The sequence below is a fragment of the Procambarus clarkii genome, chromosome 59 (assembly GCF_040958095.1).
Source record: "Procambarus clarkii isolate CNS0578487 chromosome 59, FALCON_Pclarkii_2.0, whole genome shotgun sequence".
NCBI lineage: Eukaryota > Metazoa > Arthropoda > Malacostraca > Decapoda > Cambaridae > Procambarus > Procambarus clarkii.
Genome location: NC_091208.1, coordinates 22,351,350 through 22,369,480, shown reverse-complemented (window position 1 = coordinate 22,369,480; position 18,131 = coordinate 22,351,350). Strand labels below are relative to the sequence as shown.

At 41.2% G+C, this 18,131-nt stretch overlaps 3 protein-coding genes and 1 long non-coding RNA gene across 5 annotated transcripts; 3 read left to right on the top strand and 1 right to left on the bottom strand.

The window, feature by feature from the left end:
- The first annotated feature begins 730 nt into the window (after nt 1–730).
- On the top strand, nt 731–1,525 carry LOC123768291 (uncharacterized). The gene is made up of 4 exons (XR_011223229.1): nt 731–862; nt 958–1,114; nt 1,193–1,257; nt 1,351–1,525. It is a non-coding gene; the product is annotated as an uncharacterized lncRNA (long non-coding RNA).
- A 4,884-nt stretch (nt 1,526–6,409) lies between these two features.
- LOC138349651 (uncharacterized) lies at nt 6,410–7,217 on the top strand. Its single transcript, XM_069306827.1, has 4 exons — nt 6,410–6,527; nt 6,618–6,777; nt 6,853–6,917; nt 7,032–7,217. Exons 1-4 carry the CDS (start codon nt 6,525–6,527, stop codon nt 7,125–7,127), a joined length of 324 nt encoding a protein of 107 aa, XP_069162928.1. The 5' UTR covers nt 6,410–6,524; the 3' UTR covers nt 7,128–7,217.
- Nucleotides 7,218–9,704: 2,487 nt separating this feature from the next.
- On the bottom strand, nt 9,705–11,164 carry LOC123768292 (uncharacterized). The gene is made up of 4 exons (XM_045758753.2): nt 11,023–11,164; nt 10,156–10,315; nt 10,019–10,083; nt 9,705–9,878 (listed from the first exon to the last, which is right to left on the bottom strand). The coding sequence occupies exons 1-4, from the start codon at nt 11,023–11,025 to the stop codon at nt 9,783–9,785; spliced, it is 324 nt and encodes a 107-aa protein (XP_045614709.1). The 5' UTR covers nt 11,026–11,164; the 3' UTR covers nt 9,705–9,782.
- A 2,286-nt stretch (nt 11,165–13,450) lies between these two features.
- On the top strand, nt 13,451–15,528 carry LOC123768293 (uncharacterized). Of its 2 annotated transcripts, none has more exons than XM_045758754.2 (4): nt 13,451–13,605; nt 14,880–15,123; nt 15,204–15,271; nt 15,378–15,528. In XM_045758754.2, exons 1-4 carry the CDS (start codon nt 13,603–13,605, stop codon nt 15,465–15,467), a joined length of 405 nt encoding a protein of 134 aa, XP_045614710.2. In that variant the 5' UTR covers nt 13,451–13,602; the 3' UTR covers nt 15,468–15,528. The 2 variants fall into 2 exon arrangements, 1 of the variants encoding a protein (XP_045614710.2); XR_011223228.1 differs by having other exon boundaries at nt 13,474–13,494.
- The last annotated feature ends 2,603 nt before the right edge of the window (nt 15,529–18,131 follow it).

Below are 18,131 nucleotides of genomic sequence, written 5' to 3'. Positions count from 1 at the left end.
TTCAAAACACAAAGAGTAATGAAAACATTAAAAAACATTAAAATATAGCTTAATTAAAAAATAGCACAACTCTCGGAGACCCTAAAGGCACTTTGCGCAGTGCAGTGGCTAAGAGTTATTGACCAGCCAGTAGTGTACTTTAGTCCTGAACACAGTCCAATACCCCTCTTGATATAATGTTTCTTTCGTTCAAGGAGAATTGGTACCTTTGCTTAACTCACCACTTGTCTCCTGTACGGCTCACACTTTTACCACTCCCTATTATATTGATATAATGCTACTTGTGTATATGTGTAGCTGCTTGTCTCCGGTTCCTCTACATAACTTGCCCCTTTATCACCTGTCTCTACTCCCACCCCCTACATATCCCACTTTTGTTCTCCATGCCACATCTTGCACTGTTCGTAACAGTTTGTACGACTCGTTAGAACTCTGGACTGAACATCCTGCAGTCTCCTTTAGCTTTATGGTACGTCATATTCAAAGAGACAATTACTGTACATTCACTCGCAGATAGTTTGGAATAGTTGTTTTTTTTAGATAGAAAAGTGATTACTTCAGATTAAAACTACGTCGTCTTGACTATTGACGTTCCATAACACTAGTAACTTGCTGGTTGATTCGTAAGGTTATGTGGTAGCCTTAATAACCCTCTAGGGGTTAATAAGCTAAATCCAAACCAAGGACACTGGCCCTTAACAGGATCTTGGGTCGTTATGTCCTCCCTCCCCCACGCATGACTGGAGGTGGGGGGGGGGAGGGATCTTCCTGAGTATATAAGAGGGTTGAAGCCGTTTGGGCGTCACACTCCTCACACAGTCTCTTCCATATACTTGTCTTCCTGCCATAATTTGTGATAATGGTTGGTACAAGGGATTTAGGTATTTAAATTTTATATTAGCGTACATTATATTGTTAGATCTTGTGTTAATTCTGGAGTAATTACTCTTGTTACAGTTGAGTGTTGTGGTGGTAATGATGTTGTTGGTGGGTGTGTTTGGCGGCCCTGAACGGCCCGACGGGTGTAACTACTACTGCAGGAAACCCGCAGGTCCCAATAAAGGCGAAAACTACTGCTGTGGCCCAGAAGGCCTCCCTATTAAGAGGGAACAACGTGAGTATTTAAAACAAGTGAATATAATTGACTTGTAGTTACAAAACGGTATGGTAACATTTATTTCCCTTTCCTCAGATCACCGTGGCAGCTGTGCTCCTCCATTGCAACAGTGTACTGGTCGCCTTGCAGCCTTCGTTCAGGTACGAGGTCTTTCATCATGGTGAGGTGGAATTTTTGTTTTTTTGTTTTATGGAAAACTTTTCAAATTAATACATCTTATTTTTCCTCTACAGCCACGCTTGTGTCCCCATGATGGCCACTGTTCCCGTGATGAAAAATGCTGTTTTGACACGTGTCTCGACCACCACACTTGCAAACCCGCCCTATAAAGATGACTGCCGTCATAATTTTTGTATTTTTTAGATAATATACTTGGCATTGCTGTAACTTGAATAAAAAATAATTGTTTACTTGATATTCTTCAAAGTTGAACCCTTTACTCTATATTACGTAATTTAAAATACTAGTGGGAAGATCCAATTATATTGGTAAACTATTGAGCTTTTCGATGCCCTTGTCAACCGCTAGTACAGATGATTGATAAAGATTAAGCCAAACAAGAGGTGGCATGAACAGCCCACAAGTGATAAAAAAACAAATTCTGTACATATCAGTGTTCTGAGATTGTATTTAATAGTGACACTGCTGTCCCGGGAAGATACTGCTTGACAGTATTAGAGGGCGTCCATGCTGCTGTCCGCTGACAAGAACAGTGGCAGTGTTGATGGCTTCAGGGTGGTTACTACAAGATTAAGGAGCTCTTCTAAGGTCCTTAGTTGCTTCACATTCCAAGAGATGAAGTAACGGCTATTTTGTGACAGTGTAGCAAAAGATGCATTCCTCTCTTGGTGTACAAATCTCTCGGTTGCATCTGTAACAGACGTAGTTTATATAACTAAACTATTTCCGTGGTAGATTCCTTTGGGGTATTTAAAGTTGCTAATTTAGTTGCCTGGAGATACCATATTGTAGAGGGCGAACCTCTTGCTACTCTGGACCTGTCCCTCGATAGCATTCTTGGTGACTGATACTTTTGATATCGTTTGCCTTATGCGTTTGTTCTAGTACTGGGATCCTTGGTGATATTTGGCGTCCTCTGATTATTCTGCATACTTGATGGTGCTACATAGCCTTCCCGGTTTGGTGCCTTTTGATAATTACTTGCTTTTGCTACTCTGTGGGTTTTTTTTTTTTTTTTTTTTTTTTTTTTTTTTTTTTTACACGCTAGTGAAAGGTAAAGTGAGTATATATTAAATGCTCATAACTAAAGGGGGGGGGGGGAGGTGGTGAACGCCTTCGACAAAGTTGTAAAAAGATGCAAAACCTCCAACGTAAAGTTAGAGCCGACTTCGACCTAGGTCATATTTCTGTAAACGGTATAAGTGTGATAACGGGACGAAGACTTTAGAACGCTTGCTGGATAGAATATAAACACTGCGAGGGAGGTAGTCAGTGTTGCCGGTGTTTCCCCAAAGTTTAGTGCTGTTCTAATTTTTTTTTTGCCCAGAATTGCCATTATTGAATCGGTTATAAATAGGGAAAAGTCACTCTGTATTAAAAGATTCAAACGCTTACACCTTTTATCTTGAATGTTTGGTTTACTTTAATGTAGTTATTCAAACTTTACCTAGTTATTCATTCCTCCATCCTTACCGTTGGCAGGCTTGTTGGTCGTCTGTTACTGGTAACAAACTACGTTCTCAAGTTGTCCTCGTGGCCGTCCTCCTACCGCGGTAACCAGCGATGGGAAACGGCTCTAGCGAGGTTGCGTATTGGCCATACTCGCTTAACTCGTGGCCACTTGGCGCGCCGCCCTGCTCCTTAATTGTCCTAGTTGTATTGCTCTTACGGTCGTGCATATCCTTGAATGTCCTGACTTCCAGGACGAGCGTATCTTGTTTTCCGACCTTTGGTGCCTTCTTTTGATAATTACTTGTTTTCCGACCGTCCCTCGCGGTCGCTTGTCTCTATAGTATTCTTGGTGACTGATGCTTTTGATACCGTTCGCCTTGTGCGTTTCTGTTCTCGTCTTGGCATCCTTGGTGATATTTAGCGCCCTCTGATTATCCCGCACATTTGATGGTGCTATATAGCCTTCCCGGTTTGGTGCCTTTTGATAATTACTTACTTTCACGTAGTCTTACCTAGCATATTGTGGATATTATTCCTTGCATCTATTAAACGGAATTATTGAACCTCTACGAAAATGGCAAGATTTTTTTATTGTTGGCGTGGGGGTTTTGTCATTACTAATTTTTTTCTTGAGGGACCTGCTATATTCCAAACTTCAGGGCTTTCTTCATAATGATGCTATGCCCTAATCTGGTTATGCTACTTTTCTAGTATTATACTAAAAGGCTTTTCCAGAGATTATTGGGAAATTTGAAGACTCATGATTTTTATACAAATGCCATTAAATTTCCATTTTGGTCTTGATAGCCCTGCAAACATTGCATCTATAGCAGAGGTAACAAGGTCCACTTGCAATCTTAATGATTAACACAAGTGGGAGCGTAGTAGTAACCACAAATGCCAGTTGCGATGATCAAACTGTGACCAACACGAGGATAGTGAGAGTAGAGAAGCAGCCTAGTATAAGGCTACAAATTAACTAACCTGCACAGTGAAATTTTTGAATTTAGGACGGACAAAATCCTTGGTTCTAAACTAGTGTATATTCAGACTTCAAAAGGTTAATTTTGCTGCGGTTAAATATACCCAGAACGTACGTGGATGAAACTATGCAATGTGGAATAACCCACATTCAACGTGTCCGCCTCAGGGAGGGTTTCATCCTTTAACTGAAGCAGTTATGATTGGTGGATGACAGCCGTGCAGAAGACGACCACACTTAGTTCTGCGTCGTTGAGAAGACGCCTGAGACTACGAGCTAGATTTTGGCCTATATATCTTGACTGGAATAAGAGGACCCGCCTTCCTCATCTTTTCCCACTAAGATTAGACCTGTTTTGACTACAGCTCAAGGTAACCACTTGTACTATTCTCACGTAATTCGCCGCCATAACTGAAGCGACCACAACCGTACACTAATTTCTAAATATGAAAGTATGACACAGTAATATAGGTCGGTATTATGAAACTCAAGAATGGAAAAGAAGTCAATCTGTTCTAGATTGATAAAGACCGGAACTGCAGGATATTTTCTCCAACAGTTTCCAGGACGAGCGTGTGTCTTGCTTTCCGACCGCCCCTCGCGGTCACCTGTCCCTCAATAGAATTCTTGGTGACTAGGATACTTTTGATATCGTTTGCCTTATGCGTTTTTGTTCTCGTATTGACATTATTGGTGATATTTAGCGCCCTCTGATTATTCCGCACATTTGATGGTGCTCCATAACCTTCCCGGTTTGGTGCCTTCTTTTGATAATTACTTATTTACTTACTTCCCCAACAGTTAATGAACCAAAGAGCTGACTTCAGTTTGCGAACACGGTTGAATTTGACCTTAGTATTCCCATCTGTTAAGTCTATTGTTCCAAGCAGTCTGGTCTAATAGAAGTTACTGACTCCAAAAGGCTTGAAAGCAGCAGTATAAAAAGCAGATATAATAGATCAGAAACCAAATGAATACGGGTAGTACAAAACGTCTTCAAGATTGTGTGACATAATGGTTGCCACTGGCTAATGGTTGTCCCCGGCTCCCCCGTCTTCAGTGGATGGTGATGTGGGCGACGATGTTGGGGTGCCTGCGGCTCCTGTGGGCCGTGTTGCAGCGGTGATGGGTCCTGTGATGAGATTGTCACTTGGTCCTGTGTCTTCTCCGGCTGCCTCTGCATCCCCGGTTCCTGGTTCCCTGGGTTGGGAGGTTATGACGCCGACCGAGGTTGCGGGAGAGGGATGGGACTTAGTGCTGGTTCTTAAGAAAGATTCTGTTCCTGCGGCCCCCGTGGCTCTGGCGTCCATGTCTGTGACCTCCGCCATCGCCCTCTTGTCATTTTGTCCCCTGCGACTATGCCCGCTGTGTTGCCGTCCTCTGTCCGGCCGGCTCCTGTGCTCCAGCCCCTTATGGTTCCACCGTCTGCGCCGCCGAGCTCTGTGCGGCCTCTTCCCGTGACTTCCGCCCCCGTGGGGGAGGGCGCCGAGCAGAATGTTCCTGACTTCATGTATCGCTCGCGGGGATCGCGTGGTCACGTTAACTCGTCTGCGGAGTTGTGGGCTCCGTGGGATGCCTACAGGAAGACCCTCGTCGTCTATTTCCGGATAAATATATTGATGATTAACTGTGTGTGTATGTGTGTGTGGGTTCTTGGTTTGTGTTGTTTTCTTTGCTTTGATGTGCTGTGAAATACGGTTATTTTTTTTTCATGTGTCTCTTGCCTGGTTATTGTTGGGTTATAGTGCTATAACTATAATATTGTTGATTATAGTGCTTCGAGGTCAACCCCGGAACTCACAATTCCTGCGACGGCGCTGGAACCAATCGTATTAGCGTTCGCCTTACCATTGGAAACTCTCGGCGCCGTGGATTGGGGGGTCCTGCTGCCTGGGTAACAGCTTCTCCTCCATATCAACCTACCCTGGCTTTGCGCCCTGGAGAGGCCACTCCAGACCGACAACCAGAGCGCAACACCGTAGTCTCCTGAGACTGATGGATGCCTACTATAGTGCTATGCTGATGTTTCTTTTCTGTTTAAATGTTACCTATGTTTATGTTGCCATTGTGTGTATCGTACGACTTTTGTTTGTGTTTTACTGTTCTTAAGTTTTGTTCATGTGTTTCTTGCCTTGTCAATGTGGATGATGATGATGTTTTCTGTGATGCTGTTTTTGTGTTTACCAAATAAAAAGAAAAAATAATTCCCACGTCTGTGCAACATATAATAAAGTCAGCACTCAATAGTTCTCTCTCCTGCTTCCGGGTGGAACAGGTTACAGAATGGAGCAGGTTACTTTGTAACTTATAGTTTAGAACAAATCCCGCGTAGTTGAATAGTTTATAAACAGGAGAAGCCTCGCGTGTGCCAACAGACCTCCTGCAGTCCCTTCTACCTTTATGACGCGTCACATTCAAAGAGACAATTACTGTACATTTACTCGCAGATAGTTTGGAATAGTTGTTTTTTTAGATAGAAAAGTGATGACTTCAGATTAAAACTACGTCGTCTTCACTGTTGATGATCCATAACACTAGTAACTTGCTGGTTGGTTCGTAAGGTTATGTGGTAGCCTTAATAACCCTCTAGGGGTTAATAAGCTAAAACCAAACCAAGGACATTGGCCCTTAACAGTCTTTTGGGTCGTTATGTCCTCCCTCCCCCACTCATGACTGGACGTGGGGGGGGGGGAGGGATCTTCTTGAGTATAAAAGAGGGTTGAAGCCGTTTGGGCGTCACACTTCTTACACAGTCTCTTCCATATACTTGTCTTCCTGCCATAATTTGTGATAATGGTTGGTACAAGGGATTTAGGTATTTAAATTGCATATTAGAGTTTGTTGTTTGATCTTGTGTTAATTCTGGAGTAATTACTCTTGTTACAGTTGAGTGTTGTGGTGGTAATGATGATGTTGTTGGTGGGTGTGTTTGGCGGCCCTGAACGGCCCGACGGGTGTAACTACTACTGCAGGAAACCCGCAGGTCCCAATAAAGGCGAAAACTACTGCTGTGGCCCAGAAGGCCTCCCTATTAAGAGGGAACAACGTGAGTATTTAAAACAAGAAAATATAACTGACTTGTAATTACAAAACGATACGGTAATACTTATTTTCTTCTCAGATCACCGTGGCAGCTGTGCTCCTCCATTGAAGCAATGCACTGGTCGCTTTGCCGCCTTCGCTAAAGTACGTACTTTATTTTTTCTTTTCAGTCATGGGGGGGGGGGGGGGGGTTAAGTTCTTATAAAAATCTCATCATAGAAAAGGCTACTTTCATTAAGTAACTTTTTTTTTCTACAGCCACGCTTGTGTCCCCATGATGGCCACTGTTCCCGCGACGAAAAATGTTGTTTTGACACGTGTCTAGACCACCACACCTGCAAACCCGCCCAGTGAAGATTACCACAGGCTTAAAAGATTAGTTTTAATACATAACTAGACTGGTACTTGACACTATATGCTTTAATATAAATTAGTGTAATGGTCTACTTGCGTTTGAAAACCCTGAAACTTAATCCTTCTAACAAGTGTCTATATAATTTTTTCTATTTTTACTCCGGTTGTCTGCAAACAAGAGCCCTGAAAACATTAAATGAACTGTAAGAGGTAACGAGGCCCACTTGCTATTTTAAAAAGATTACCACAAGTGGGAGAGTTTACTAATAATAACACTTGAGATGATCAAATAATGCCTAACACAAGGATACTAAGAGTAGAGAAGCAGCCTAGTATGAAGCTATAAATTAGTAACTTAACGAAATTACTAAATCTGGAACTAACAAAATACTACGTTCTAACTAATATTTAAACTTGTAGGATAACTTTGTTAAATATGTGCACGTGCCATTTGTGAAGGGACAGTCTTTAGTAAGGAAACTAAAATGTGAGGGAATAGAGTATAAACACTGTCTTTAATGGAAGGAAGACAGTGTTAGGAAGACAGTGGCATACCTCTTTACTTTCTCCAGCTTCGTCTTGTGCCCGACTAGGTACGGGCTCCATGCTGGGGCCGCATACTCCAGTATTGGTCTTTACTTATATGGTATACAAAGTTCTGAATGACTCATTGCACAGGTTCCTGAAAGCACGGTTCGTGGGGACCCACGCTAGTAGTCATCCGTGTTGGGACTTTCATTTCTCCTGCAGTATGTGATAAAAGATGGTTACGTTTTCTTATATATTGACGTCTTCGCTTCACGACGACCGCTATTAAAGCGCTAAGAATAAATTACTTCTGACAAGACTCAAAACAAAATTATAATCAGCTTCTAGCAACCTTTACTAATGGTTAGAACTAAAAACAAATTAGGTTGTACGTTTTATCCATCAATGATCCTAAATTTAACGTTTCCAAAGACTTAAGGGGAGACCGAGCTAAACCTCGAGCCGCCCACTCCGTATACCGTATCAGAGCCACTAACTCCCTCGTCATTGGTTAAGTTGTGTAGCTAAACAACCACAAACTTTAAGATTGATTAGGCCAGAATCCGTTTGGCAAAAAAAAAAAAAAAAAAATCCATTTCCTGTCCAAGAAGAGAACTATTCCTTCGGATGACTCGCTAATGTGAGCTTATTGTAAAATTTAGTTACTGTGTGTGTAACTGGCGTGATGGATTTGTCCACCGTTACCAGGCCTTTTGCACTTCAGTGTATTCGTATGCCCTTACGTGACTGCCAAGGTGAACAGGCCCATTAGGCGAAAGGAACCTTGGCCATCCATTTATGGCCTGAATCTAACCAGTCCTGATTGAATCTAGAACGAAGCCTACTGTACTAAGAGACCCTTGGCATATAGCAAAGTATTTATGCATGTGAGAGATTAAACCCAAGATTGCCTATATAAGTAATTATCAAAAGGCGCCAAACCGGGTAGGCTATGTAGCACTATAAATGTGCAGAATAATCAGAGGGCGCTAAATGTCACCAAGGATGCCAATACGGGAACAAAAACGCAAAGCGAACGATATATAGGCTCGGATACTTTTGATAAGTAAGTGTTCATGGGACACTTTATCAAGTTGTCATCTTAACAATAAATTTAGACTAGTTTTGTTTATTACAAACTGCCCTGTCAAGTTGTCAGTAACTACAGGTACCGTCTGTTTTGGATGATGGATTGGTAGAGAAAATATAGAATTTATATAAAATGTAGTGACATTTACATTATTCTTATTTAAATATTTAGTAACGAACTGAAAGTATAGTTTTGCGACTATAGAGATTGAAGGTTTTAGGCGATTGGTGGAGTTAGTCCTGAAGCGTGCATATAGATGCAGAGAAGAGACTTGGCGTTCGAGTATTACCTCTTTTGCAAGTTACTTTTAAGTGTGGAGCAAGTTGTCCTAAACAGATTAGTACACGAGGGAACTATGCCAAATTAGTAGTGTGCTTTACTGTATTGGTAATTATTCAACCTGTCCTCTAGCAGTCAGTCCTCCAACGATCCGAAGTACATTCCATCCACCCGCCAAACCCCTGTTTATGAACGGAAATCTGTTTACACACGACTCCTTTGTTCACAAGTACTTCACTAACTAATTGTTTGAACCACAACGCTGTAAATGCTTCACCCTTTTACTACAAATAATCGCCTACAGAACTTAAACATCTAACCAGTGCCTAATTATGCACAAAATACAATTTATATCTGAGAAAAGTTCTGTTTTGAATGAACAGCATGTTAAGATTTATGAATACGTCTGTGGGGGTCAACCGCTGGATGGAATGGACTTGGTCCGAGGACGGGTTGCCTCTAGTTATTGTAGCTTTACATAAAAAATCTCCAATGTCAAAAAATATGACTTACCATAAATCATACCGGCTCGCAACATTAACTGCCTGTTAGGTTGTGTATGTCCATCGGATCTGTGAGGGCAATCAAATTTATCTTGTGTCCGCGGCAATTTTATGCCGGGCTGTTGTATAGGTCAGTGGAAATAGTAGTGGACAAACACTCATTTAAAACTAAAAAGATTTAAGTTTAAATTTTAATAGAACAAAGATTATACCTATAATACTAGTTTAAAAAAAACAAATCTTGTGCGGGAGGAGTCAGAGCCCAAGTGGAGGTTTACAAGTATGGTAGTCGAGACACGTGTCGAAGCAGCACTTTTGGTTCGTCGGACAGTGGCCATCATGCGGGCACATCTGTGGCAGAGTAGTAGAGTTATTAGCTATCAAAGCATATTAATAGCATTTGCAATTAGTGAAATACATTTAACATAAGTAGTACAATTTGTGCCATAAAGTGTGAGCATTCGCTAAAGCTCTAAGTTAAATGGTCTCACCTTGGTTCGAGCAGCAGGACGCTTCGAGCAACGTTTCAGAGGAGCTTCACACACGCCACGATGTTCTGTGGAAGGAACACTATAGTAGCAAACGTGTCAATTAGTAGAGCATTTTAACTAGCGAGGAAGTTACTAACTTTCTTCCTTCAAGTATGGAACTTGATCTGGGCCACAGCAGTATGTCGAGCCTCTGTGGCGCCCTTCAGGTTTGACGCAGTAAGTGTGGCAGTCCCTGGTGTCGTCGTGAGGGCGGGCCAGCGACGCCGCCACCACCATAGTCACCACTACAATACACAGCTAACAGGAGGAAACCATCCTTAAGATCATTCATTGTGTAGGGGATGGGGGGGAAAGAACGCGATAAACAATGATTTAAGAATTACAATGGAACAATACAAATACACTTAAAAATTTTGAAAAGTCAGCCTATTCTCCTAAGGTTTCACAACATCAAGAAACTTTCGTACTAATGTGCCCTCATCCTAACCTACCAGAGAACCCAAAACAGAAAAAGGTATAGTGTCAATTTTGCAAGCCGGAACCATTTTCTAGGAATTAATGTTTTTGGCCTTGGGTACAGTACGTCAAAATACGACGTTCTATTAAGAAGACAGGTTGTAAGAGCCTAGCATCTTCCGGGCTCTAGGCAGAGAAGAGTCCCTCTGAATTTACTTGAACTTAAAAATAATCAAATTTGAGAAATTATCTAAAGTTAAACGTTAATGAATTAATTCCACAGAAGAGGAAAATCCTGACGCAGCCTATAAATTCGATTAGTATATTTAGTGACAAGTACCTCTGAAGCACCAAAAGGATTCAAGATTATTATGTAACGATAATTCTACAGCTGCAAGAATGACCCAAAGTTTAAATACAGATTAAGATACTTTATTTCGTACAATAAATATTAAGAAGTGAAAATAAAATTGTAGTCCCAAACGCATACTAATAAACATTAAAATTATAGCGCAGCAAGTCTCTCCAATAATCATTCTTACACTAACCATTATGCTCAGAGTAACGAGTTACCGTGATAACGAGGCCCTAAGGCAAGTGTGGGTGTTCGGCCTCCCGGAACCTTATATATAGCAGTCTCCCCCCACCCCCCTACCCTCCATGAAGCCTATCACGGCGTTGTGGAACGTCATTGTTAAAACGTTCTTTGGGTTGTGGTTTGGTTTGGGAATGAGACATGGCAACCTCTGGAGGGTATTAAAGCCTGTTAATCTTGGGAGGGTTATCAAGGTCTGTCAACCTACAGGAAGGTTATTAAGGCCTGTCATCCTCGGGAGGGTTATCAAGGCCTGTCAACCTACAGGAGGGTTATCAAGGCCAATCAAACTGGAGAGTTATGGAGGTCGTGACAGGAGCTTCTTGCTCAACAAGCAACTTTACTTTAGCCCCAGACTAAAGTAAACTTTGTGTGCAAATACACAGAGAAGCAGAATAAAACCTTGTGGTGAATATATCCCTGGCAATACTCCTTTATCTGCATCAAACAATATCATACAAACTTTGTGGGAACGCGACATGCTCTGACGAACTGGACCAAAGGAAACGGCCCACTGGACCATACTGTAATTTTCAAGTGAACACGCTCAACCAGTATGACACTTAAACACTATCAAAAACTTTTAAATAAAACTGTTACCCAATGTTTGGATCAGTCAATTTGTTACTCTAATCGTGGTCATCACTAGGCCACCGACTAACCTTCCATATGATGCAGCACACAACAGTCGCCTGGGTCCAAAGTCCATGTTTATTATTAGGTGAACAGAGGCATCGGGATGCAAGGAAACGGTCACAAACGTTTCGACCTACCAGGGGTCAATGTATTGTGAACCGAGTTCTACAGTGACCATTAAATAGTTAGGCTAGCGTAGAAAAATAGTCTCTTAATGGCAAGAGGCCAGAACGTGATTAAACTAGCCGGGATAGTGAGAGTTTTGTTCCCTGGTACAAGCTGGCAACGGAATTATGTAATTTTTTTCATTCTTTAAGCTGTGAACAAAATGGAAAATTAAAATGAACAGTAGTCTTAAAGGTCAACACTGAGGAGTACCCAGTAAACAGATGTTGCTGCTCTAATGTTATTAACATCTTTATTGACACAATTTAATTACAATTTTGCCTAATCTGAGGTTTTTAATGAAGTCTTATTAAAGTGAGGATAATGCTGGCATTCGCTGTCACACAGGGACAGAGGGTCATTCAAAAGACAGTAGGTCTGAACTGTAGGCTGAAGCATATAGATATCATGGTCACAATCAATGTTTTAATGTACTAATATGTAAAAAACAACTTTCTATTGTGCACTGCCATACAAGGACAGGGGTGGGTTCATAAGAGATGCAGCTTAAAAAAAAAATAAAATAAAATTTTTCTTCATTCTTTAAAACTGACAAGCAAAATTTGGACAAATCGTTATGATGTATGTATATACACGTAGTCGTTGTTATGTATTCTTGACACGTGAGTTGGGGCTCCGTCTCCACTGTTGAATGACTTCCAGTGTTTGGCTGTATGTGAGGGTTTAATGTATTAGGCTATTTTATTTGGCCCGTGAGTTGCCATCCTTGTCCTGCTCTTGGGCGGTGTCCAACGTTGCCATAAGTATTGCCATGAATTTGTCTTTGCCATTGTGCTGTCTTGTTCCCCTTTGTTTATGGGGCCTTAAGTGTGCGTGTGATTCTGTTGCGAGGTTCGGAGATGTCTCCCTTTCAGGCTAGTTGCGACTGAGCCGTATATGTGTTGTATGTAAAAAAAATTACCTACTTAAAATTATGTTAGATTAAGGATTTGCCCTAAACGCTATGCGTGTTAGTGGCTTTACAAGAATGTAAAAACATCAATTCTATGTACTCTTGTAAACCCAATGTACCTTCTTGTATATATATAAATAAATTAAATAATTAATAGGTATGCTCTGTGCAGCTCTGACCTTGGGATGTGTTCATTCAGCTCGTGTGTGTGTGTGTGTGCGCGCGCGCGCGTGCCTTTTTCCTCTGGCCGTGGTCAGTTGTATTGTTATGTTTTCATTGCATGGATGAAAACATAAATCCAACGTATTTTGTTGGATTTTCCTTGTTGGTACTTATTACGTTTTGGGTTCTTCCCTGTTTTGTTATTATTTTACCGTGATTTAGGTAGGTGGCAACGGCCTGGATTAGGTTCGTTTGGGTTAGGTGAGGCTGGTTTTAAAATATGTCAACGAGCAATCTTGTGTGCAGTGGACTTCGTAACAAGGCAGACAAGCTTTTCCTTCTTATATATGCTCATATACTGAGCAAATGGGTAATCTGTGAAGAGCGTATATAAAGGGTATATGACACAAACTTTCATCGGCGGTTGGTCGTTTAGCTCAGACCGTCACGTGACCAAAAAAATGCTGGGAAGACGGGACACCACGAGTGTAGTTCTGATCCTGTAGCTACACTTAGGTCATTACGAGTAGTGCGGGTTCCCACCGCCAGGTAGTTATGACGTCACAGACAAGGGCTTATATAAGGTGGTAAGGCGGACTAGTTTTCATTCACCCTCTGACTTCCAATTAAGCAGTTCCTCCAGTTTTATTATTCATAATGGTAAGTTGTATAATGCATGGATTTTACTTAGTTGGTTGTTTAAATAATTCTTGTGGTTGACGAATAGACGTAATTTTATGAAGGATCTTTGGTTTAACTAAATATTATGGTAGTTGAGGTTTAATGAAGTTTTACGTAAATCGATTACTTAAATTTTTACTGGTAAACATGAGTAGTTCTACTTCGTAGCTAGATACAAAACTTATGCTTAAATTTAAATTAACTCTCCACTATCGGTTTTTTTAAATTGTAAACACGCCTACTAACAACTACAGCGGTCCAGCGTAAAAAAAAAAAAAAAAAAAAAAAAAAAAAAAACTCCTACGTGAAGGTTTTCTCGCAAAGTAACTTATTTGCATAGTGTCTCGAATAAGTTCAAACCTTGTACTTGAAAATGGAGGCAGGTCGCGGAACGGATTAAGTTTTCTCTTGAGTAACATCTTTGCTTTAAACTTACCTTTTTTAAACGAACTTTATACCGTTCATGCATAACTGTCTTCTTGCACTTTAAAGCCTACACTAAAACTAGGCCTAGTTAATATAATTAGTGTGCCTTGTCACTTAAAATCTGCTTTAGTCTTTACCACTAGATCTTAACAATAAAATTGGCGTTCGACAACTGTTACTTTTACTTGTTACTAAAACAGTCTTCAAAACGGTTAGTTTAATGGTCTTGAATCTTGCTACAAAAGTATGGGAATTGAAACTAAATTTCAAGAAAGTTGAGTCAGGGACTGTGGCGTGTTAAAACTTGCCACGCTGTTTAAACACTGATAAAAATGCTTGTACGTGTATCGGTGCAAGAAATATTTAGTTCTTAAAGGTAGAACATTTCTACATGCTTCCCATTCTCTGGACTTTAAAATTCTCAAGGAACATTTTTATAGACGCTATTGGTTCTTAATAGAGTTTAAAAAAGTTCCTACAGCTGCAAATATTACAGCCACTGCCAGCTTCTGGCTGCACTGCGTAGGGTGGAAAATTCTTAACTTAATTTTCCTGGCACTCTGCCGGCTCCTACAGGTCTTGTCCGTAATTCAAATTTATTTACTTTGGTCCATACAGTATTTGGGTAATACTTTCCACCTTCGTCTCTTAGTTTATAACTACTTCTATACTAACTGCATAGTGGGACGGCTCGATGATGTACACAAACTACTTCGTACATAAACGTCCATAGCCACTTTCAGTAGTTTGGGGAAAAGTGTACTGCATCGCGAAGTTACTCTTGTAATATACATTACCGTTTATTTAAGATTATCTTTATTTAACAGATGAAGTTGTTGCTGTCGGTTATCTTGGTGGCGTCTGTGCTCGGTGGTCCTCCTGAGGACCTGGAGGAAACTCTAGAAGAGTTCCACGACTCTCTCGATGACGCTATGGATGAACTAGAGACGGTAGAGGGCGGACGTATAGCAAGACAAGCCTGTGCACACCGCTGTAGACGACCTGTAGGACCCCGCAGGGGACTAGTGTACTGCTGCAGCCCGCCATCACGACCATTTATCGCATCCTTGAGTAAGCATTGACTTTGACCACTGGTGAAAGAAAATACGTGGGTATTTTTGGTTAGTAAAATAGTTTTCTTCCTCCATCAGCTCACGCAGGAGCGTGTCCCCGCGTCAGAGCGTGCAGTCCTCGCCACCGACCTGTTGGACTACCAGTGGTATGGATTAGGCTTCATGGCTTAGGCTTCATAGTAGACTTTTAGTAAAGTGAGCAGAAAAGTACTTTATGTTTATTTTGTATTAATGTTCCTGGTATGTCCACAGGTCTGTCCTCACGATGGTTACTGTCCTCGAACCCACAAATGTTGCTTCGACGCGTGTTTAGACTACCACACTTGCCTACCAGCTATTTAAATCTACGCCTGTCTGCAGCATGTCATATTTTTGTTAGCTTAATAATAAATTTAAATTGAAATAGGGTTTTTTTTTTTAATTAACGCCTGAAAATTGGTTCCTACCTTGAAGATGCTCATTTCTCTTAACCTAAGTGGTGTTACTAGAGCTGCCTCACAAAATGGGAGGATGGGGAATTTTCCACGACTTTTGTGACAACAATGCTAAACTGTTCCTACTCGCCCAACAGGAGATTTGAGGGTGGGGTTAACTGGGTATCGGGTTACCCCTAGTGTTTCCACAGAAGGCTAGTGGGTAGGCACATGACTTCTGCTGGAGAAGCTCGGCCTGCTGAAGTCTGACTTGTTCCCGTATTCTGTGTGTGTGGGGGGGGGAAGTAGGAAAGCCAGTAAATATCGCATTACAAGTGTAATGTTGAAATGGTTTTGCCAAAGTTTAACTTGAAATGTGACGTTCGCCGAAACATCTGAAGAGATGAGCCGCTACACGCTTAAGGCAGCCCGTCCTCTAAAGACCGAAAAGAGATTCCATGTGCCCGCCAAACCCCTGTTTATGACTGGGGGGGAAAAAACAGTTTAGAAGACTACTGATTTCGTTCGAGCCCTTCAGGCAAAAGTGCTTTACCGCCGAATTTTGTTCGAACCACAATGCTGTAAATGCTTCACCCACGTACTACAAATCTTGAGGTTATCTTGATGATTTTGAGTCCCCCGCGGCCCGGTCCTCGACCTGGCCTCCACCCCCATGAAGCAGCCCGTGACAGCTGACCAACACCCAGGTACCTATTTTACTGCTAGGTAACAGGGGCATAGGGTGAAAAACTCGGCCCATTGTTTCTCGCCGGCGCCTGGGATCGAACCCAGGATCACAAGTCCAGCGTGCTGTCCGCTCAGCCGACCGGCTCCCTGTTCAGGCTGTTTGCACGAGTTGTGTGTGGCCCTTCTAGCTGTGTCTGTTTTTTTTTTTTTTCCCCGGTGTTTGTGTTTAGGTACATAATGTACTTTTCATGTGCCCGATATTGGATTGTTTTTGACTTGTTTGTTTTTTTCTGTACTTCTTGCTTTCTTCCCATTTGTTTTTATATTCTGTGTCCTGTTCATGGCTCAAGGCTGTTATTTAGTTTTATCCTTAATGTATTTCATAGCACACGTCTAATATCTGATTAAATCTGCCGCACTACGCTCCCCCTGTGTTGCCAAACTATACGACAATTTCATTTCTGTCAATATTACGAAATAAAATAATTTTAGAGTAATAAGCATTAAATACGGGCAAGTAACATAAGCCTCCCATATCAGCATGACGTCATCAGGCATTTCGCTTATATGCAAAGTTCCCTTAGACTTCTCGATGATAAAAATCTCACTCGGGTAATGCTGTGAGGTTGGGCTCCAAACCTGCCAGATAAGATCACTCTTCTGTGCGTATATAAACTTGTAGATAAATAAGTTTAAATCTCTGGCGTAAGCACAACTCGGAGCTCCACAACACAGGTGAAACTTCTAAATATCCTTGGCCTGCACAGTGACTCGCCTGTGGAGCCTAACAAAACGTGGCTTGAATGCAAAAGTGCTCTGGCAATATTTACTAGAACAGAAGTGTTTGAGTTCTAAAATCGTGACTTCCTATATTACGTCCGTGGGCGCATTCTACAGTAACACTATGGAAGTTACCGTAAAATTTGCAACAAAGATCTCTATGTAAACATCAGGACATTTTGCTGTTGCAGGTAAGGAAGAGGGTTGGAAATAGTGGATCCTGCACTTAATTTAGCTGCATAAATACCTTTTTTAAGAAATTCCCGAAGAGTAACTAGTAAATGGATAATTTAGTGAAGGATATTTCTAGTGTCAAAAGCTTGTCTGGTGACCTTGCCTGCTTTTGTAATCGCCTAGTTGTGCTGGGGGGGCGCCCCTTGCAAGCTCTGGCTCTTTGATACGCCTCTAGATTGTAAATAAACTATTGGACAGATTAGAGCCTATTGGGCTCTATAAAATATACATTTAAAACTGTGTAGTCTGCCTTCGTCACTATCTAATGCATTCCATTTAACCTACCGACCCTGAAAAAATTTAATGGTTGTGGCTCGTTTGGGTACAGTTTCCACCTGTCCCCTTTTGCTACTGTTCCACCCATGCTAAATAGTGTCCACCCTCTCAATTCCACTGATAATTTTGTAGGTGTGTATCATGCGCTGTGCTTCGTATCGGTCATGTGAGGCTGTTCTCATGGCTTGAGAGAACTACTGAATGTGTGTTGTCGGTTAACTAAATCATATAATTAGTCTAAACTACAAAAATAAGTATTTTGGATATCTGATGTGATTCATCTGAGATGGTAAATTAGAAATCTAACAATTTGAGTTTTAAATTTGTGTACTTAGTTTCCCAAGTTGAGTATGTTACGAAAGTGTTGGGTAATGCTCATGCTGGGGAATTTTTTTGTATGTAAGTAAATGGTAATGCAGTAAATTAACTGCTCAACTGTAAGTTGCATAATGTGGATAACAGTAATTAACCTTTGCTGGAAACTAGCCTAATTACATCAATGGTTACAAGAAGCATGAAAACTTTACACGTTATAATGCTTTAACAAGTAAATTAACTAAACGTGATAATATAACTGATAATTAACGACTACAATAAAGGATAAGTTAACAGCATT

Bases quoted from the DNA above. Each gene is read 5' to 3' on its own strand.
- LOC123768292 (XM_045758753.2), bottom strand. The intron at 10,084-10,155 runs GTTAGTAACTTC...TTCCTTCCACAG, and splicing joins TCCATACTTGAAGGAAGAAA to AACATCGTGGCGTGTGTGAA. The intron at 9,879-10,018 runs GTGAGACCATTT...ACTCTGCCACAG, and splicing joins GTCCTGCTGCTCGAACCAAG to ATGTGCCCGCATGATGGCCA.
- LOC138349651 (XM_069306827.1), top strand. The intron at 6,778-6,852 runs GTGAGTATTTAA...TTTTCTTCTCAG, and splicing joins CCCTATTAAGAGGGAACAAC to ATCACCGTGGCAGCTGTGCT. The intron at 6,918-7,031 runs GTACGTACTTTA...TTTTTTCTACAG, and splicing joins GCTTTGCCGCCTTCGCTAAA to CCACGCTTGTGTCCCCATGA.
- LOC123768293 (XM_045758754.2), top strand. The intron at 15,124-15,203 runs GTAAGCATTGAC...TTCCTCCATCAG, and splicing joins ACCATTTATCGCATCCTTGA to CTCACGCAGGAGCGTGTCCC. The intron at 15,272-15,377 runs GTATGGATTAGG...GTATGTCCACAG, and splicing joins GACCTGTTGGACTACCAGTG to GTCTGTCCTCACGATGGTTA.